The 5,595-nt window shown below is 36.1% G+C and overlaps 1 protein-coding gene across 1 annotated transcript; it reads right to left on the bottom strand.

The window, feature by feature from the left end:
* Window positions 1-2,866: 2,866 nt before the first annotated feature.
* LOC149250116 (UDP-glycosyltransferase 85A1-like) lies at window positions 2,867-4,401 on the bottom strand. The gene is made up of 2 exons (XM_089453556.1): window positions 3,903-4,401; window positions 2,867-3,828 (listed from the first exon to the last, which is right to left on the bottom strand). Exons 1-2 carry the CDS (start codon window positions 4,399-4,401, stop codon window positions 2,867-2,869), a joined length of 1,461 nt encoding a protein of 486 aa, XP_089309682.1.
* Between the last annotated feature and the right edge of the window lie 1,194 nt (window positions 4,402-5,595).

The following is a 5,595-nucleotide window of genomic DNA, read 5'->3' as shown; positions in this document are numbered from 1 at the left end:
ATGACCATTTTTAGGTACTCACATATTACTCTCTTTATATTTTTCTCTGTCATATTTCCACTATTGTTCCTTCTATAGTTTCCATGGTTACATTTCTCCATTTGGCCCATTTTTCTTTACCTTTAAAATTGGTACTCCTTCGCCATACAATGTGCCATACAAACAATCCTTCTTCTCACCTCTCACCTTTTTCTACCCTCTTTGAGAATTGACTTTTTTAAATTTTCCCCTTCATCCAGACCCAAAGATTCAAAAGTTCCTAATACAATTTTCAGTAGTCTTTGAGATTCTTGGATAGGATCCCCTTTTCATATCTACTTGGTCTTGATGAGATTACTAACCTTTCTCAATAATGATGCATGGCTTCCCTAATTTGATCTCCTAATTAAGACCCAATAACTTTATTAGATTTCGGTATTCTTCGCTTGGTTATGATAGAGTTAACTATTTTAAGGCTATTAACTCCTTAAGCCTTCTAACAACCTTACATGATGAGAATCATTCTATGTATAGGGTTGTTAAACGTAGTTAGGTTTGCTCCAAACTCATGGCTTACTGCAACCAAGTATATCCTTTCCCACCATCGGTCTCAGTAGTCCAACCAATTCTTGGTCAAACACTGCAATCTCATCCTCTCTAGCCTTTATCTCTATTCCCTACGTTAGCTATTTGCATGCCACTAAAACACACTTACCCTCTTCACAGTCCAATAAACATTATTACACACCTATTTCTTCAAAAAAAAATACATTGGGAACTTGAAACTTTAATTTCTATAGATGTACTCAATTATAAACCATATAATCCCATAATGGCTTATTGCATCATGGATTTTGTCTCCATTTTACAAACCCATTGCATGTTGATATTGTGGACTGAGGAGCATATTTTTCTAGTTTTGGTTCTTCTTTCTTGATCACATTCTAACTATTCAACAATCTTAGCCATGAAAATCCTTTGAAGGTTCTGCATGAGTTGAATGTGGATGATATTGCAGTGACTTATATGGTTTGCAACTTAGCATCTAGCACATAGATTGATATATTTGTCATTGGTAGATGTGATGTGATGGTGTGTGTACCAAACCATTTTTTGAGTAACCGATTCATTCAAATACAAATGAGTTGAATAACATGTTTGCCATGATTCCTAATCCCACTAATTAAGCAGACACCACTAAGGATGCCCATAATCAAAGTGTGTCACATTTCATCTAGTTGTCATGATTATTGTGAGTATGTCACTCTGCACACACACCACCTTGACTGCAGCCATTTCTCATCAGGCTGTAGCATCCTCCTTTTAACATTCTCTTAATTTGGTGAGGATGTCCACTTAAACTCGGTTTCAACCATAGTGAGCACCATAACATGTGCATCCGTTTCTTGATGATGATTTTTTTATTATAGGAAAGCACCTTGCCGATTCCCTTTGTTCACTAGTCATGGCTTTTACCATGGGTTCCAACTCCTACAAACACTAAACATCATCTCCACTTTTCCCAAAAGTGGTAAACTTGGAATTTTCCCTAAAGTAGCTATTTTAGCTCACTTCTGTGCATATTTGACCAAGCATTTACTACATAATGGACACAACTAGGGTTTCTTTGATCAACACGGATAACAAAAGTGCATTCAATGGTATTCAATGAAGGATAAGATCCCCATATAATTCCTCATGTCATCAAGATTTTGTTGTGTGAGAAGTTACCATATCGAAAGAGCTTTTTCGTACTATAGAACATCATGTGTGGAGCAAACAATGTTATGTCCACAATGAGGCCATCTATGGTGCAATCATTAACAAGCTTGCTTTTGCAAGTCAGTTTGATAGTGTCTGAAGATCTGCTTCAATGTATGAAAAGGGAGCATTGCAAATGTTTTGATGCTCTCTTCTTTGACATCAAATATCTATACATAAAGGTAGCAATCATAATCAAGGGCTTAGAATACTCTTTGGAATGCATGCTTTCCAATATTGGCTTGCAATGTTGAGTTTTCACTTTGATTTTGAAATGGTTCATATGTTGTACTTCATGGCTCCTAATATCTTCAGATTTTTGGTCTTTGAATGCTCTTAATAAAGTCCATTGTCAATGGGGCATTGGGAAAAGTTGATGTTGTATATTCATTACTGTTTAAGATGAACAAGCAAATATGTTCCGCCAATTAAAACACAAATGGAAAACTGATGGAGCATCTTTGTAGCTAAAGGAAGGACTTAGATCTCTTCGAGAACATGATTAAAGATGTTTTCCATCTAGACATTGTGCCTTTTAGCATACTAATTTCTCGTCTTAACAAGGAAACTATTCAAACATTAATTCCAATTGTTAGAAGCAAAAATATGATGTAAAAAAGCTATATAACATATTATTACTCTAAGATCGTAGTTGCAGTTGTAGATTCTATATCTTGATTTCAGCTCTGATACCAATTTGTTATTAAGAGAGAGGAGACAAAACAAATAATTCACACACAAATCACACAGACTGTTGCGCTTTTATTGATCACACAAAACTTTATTCTTACAATGAACCTCATAAATGGTATTTAAGCTTTACCAACTAGCTACCTCCCTAAAATATCTTGAGATGCACATACACTTAACTCAATTAACTCACACTCCAAATATAGACTACAATTAACTCTTTATCTATCACTCAACTTAAGTCAACACTCAACACTCAGTGAATTGACCCTCTAAATTTAACTAACTCCACATCCCAACACTCAGTGAATTGACTCTCTAAATTTAACTAACTCCACATCCCAGAGTAATTACAATTTCTAACATATTATTACACTAAGATGGTAGTGGTTCATAGAAGCGAATGCTACGCGTACTCAGCGGCGTCAATCAATTATTACTTTTCTATGGTTTTCATTGCAGTAGCGAAGTTGCGGAAATTTGTGTCGGATGAACCACCTTCCTTAACTGCAGCAATCGCACTCTCCCTCAAGTTCATCACTCTTCTCTTCATCTCTGCACCTTCCTCGCCCGTCACTGCTCTCTCCACAGCCCTCTTAATCTCAGTCATGTCGATGATTGATGTTCCACTCTCAGTAGATGCAGTGTTTTCCTTAAGCAAAGACAAGCCAATTTTCCAGACATGGACTATATAACTTTGGTTCAGAAACTGATCTGCAAAATAAGGCCAGCATAACATGGGCACCCCCATGGTGATGCTCTCCAATGCTGAATTCCATCCACAATGTGTCAGAAAACAAGCAATGGAAGGATGAGAAAGCACCCTCAACTGCGGACACCACGCCACCAAACACCCCCGCTGGCTCCGTTGGATGCGCTCCACGAACCCTGGAGGGAAGGCGGCCTCGCTACCTTGTACCAGATCAGGGCGCACAATCCAAAGAAATGGTCTCTCCGTGGCCTCCAACGCAAGTGCAAGTTGTTGGAACTGCGTCTCGCTTAACACTCTCAAGCTGCCAAATGAGACGTAGATCACAGACTGCCTGGACTGCTTATCCAACCAATCCAAGCATTCGCCATCTTCGGCCCAAAATCCCGTTGTCATTTCCAATCGGAGTCCTGAGTTCGAATTGAGAAGGGAAGAAGGAATCAAGGGACCTATTGGACAGACTGAACCTCCGTTCCCGACCACACTGCTGATGGCGGGGTCTTCAAGATGATGGAAGGAATTGCAGATGACCCAATCTATTTCCCGCACTCTCTCCATGTATCGATTTATGAAGTGGAAAAATAATTCATGTTGAGAGTCATTGAAACCTGCAGCCCAGGGAAGATGTGCAGAGCAGAGAGGCGGCATGGAGGGGAGGTATTTCACCATTTTAAAGTCCTTTGGAACTCCTGCAGAGGCCTCAATTAATAAATACAATTTTGGCAATCAATTCATACAACATAATAATTAACAGTAAGCATACCGTTTGAGGGAATGATTTGGGATGAAACAAGCGATGGAATATTAAAGAGCAGTGCATAGGCAGCAGTAAGAGATGTCCAGAGAGCGGCCCTTGGAATGTGGTGGCGTTGAGCAATCTCTAGTGCCTGTGACGCCAAAACGTCTACTACCAGGCAGACACTTGAATCATTATCCCCCTCTTTGATTTGTTGAATGAGGTTGTCAAGAAACGGGACAATCACGTTTTCTGTGACATCACATAGCTTGGCACTGTCGGTGCGAGTATCATTGGAAGGAAGGCCATCGGGGACGACCACAAAGCGGATCATCGTGTGTTTACTCAAACTGGTTTTGTTAGCCTCTGCTATGCGAGAATGGTTGTAATCTGTATTCACAAAACTGATAAAGAATCCCTCGTCCACAAGCTTCAGGGCCACCTGCATCATGGGATTTATGTGGCCTTGCGTAGGAAAAGGAACGAGAACCGCATGGTGTCGCTGCTTGCTGCAACTGAAATCCATTATTGCTTCCTTTCTCAATGCCTCGGTCTCTAACACAACACTTTCTTTGCCCTGAATTTTCACAAAGTTTGAAGAAGTGAAGCCCTAGTCGTCCAGCTTTCTAGTGTTGGAAAGAATAATAAAAATCATTTACAGATACCCTCTAGCCACGCACTCAAAACACGTTAGCAAACTTTTGTCATTATTGGAATAACGTGGCTGATGTGATTAAGAAATTATTATACAGTTTACGGGCTTCATGACTTTATTTTTTAAATTTAAATATGCTGCTCTTTGAAAACTCATTTCAAAGCAGAAGGGATCTGTCTCAGCATCTACCATTCCTCACAAGCAGTCGTTTCAAAGAAAACCAAAGGAAATATAATAATATCATATAACTTTGGGAAAATACCAAAATGAATATAGCAAGAAGGAAATATAATAATATCATATAACTTTGGGAAAATACCAAAATGAATATAACCAGTATTTAATCCTTCAAACTCAGTTAAATTAGAAAAAATTAAAAAATTAAAATTTTTAAAATATTATAATTAGAGTAATTTTGAATTGTAATTAAATATATTATTAAATTTTATAAATTAACATTATTTGTATTGTAATATAGAAGTAATTATTAATAATTTACTTTTGGTTTTTTTATACTTTGTGAATATGGTTTTATGAAAATCTTGTGATTAGATCTAGGTATAGAAGTCCTATCATAAATTTATGTTATACTTTAATTTGTAAATATGAGATATTTATATTTATTCTTATTACAAACATCTTATTATTTTGAACATCATTCATTCATTAATAATCTAACATCTACCATATGTGGTTAAGTTTGCACAAAAACCTAAGTGATGCCTCTCTACCCCTTAAAAAGATGATATAAAATAAAAATCTATCTCTCACATACTATTAATAATTTTTTTTTAAATTGCATATGTGATTTTAAATAATATATTTTTTATTAGATTATATTAATCATTATCCATTTCTATAAATAGAAATATACAATTATTATACTCAATAGTAATAATATTATCACTTTCCCGAAAAAAATTGTAATAAGAAAAAATATAAAAATATAATAATTTTTTAGCTTTCTCAAAAAATCCTAAAGTGAACATAATATAAAATTTTAGTATTGCTAAATTATTTGGTAATAAGAATGTAACATAAAATTTCAATAATATTATCACCTTT

This window comes from Pinus tabuliformis, chromosome 7, assembly GCF_031772625.1.
Source record: "Pinus tabuliformis cultivar Carrire ecotype Pingquan chromosome 7, CPIR1, whole genome shotgun sequence".
Classification (NCBI taxonomy): Eukaryota; Viridiplantae; Streptophyta; class Pinopsida; order Pinales; family Pinaceae; genus Pinus; species Pinus tabuliformis.
Note: the sequence above shows the minus strand (reverse complement) of the source record. Positions and strands in the feature narration are given on the sequence as shown.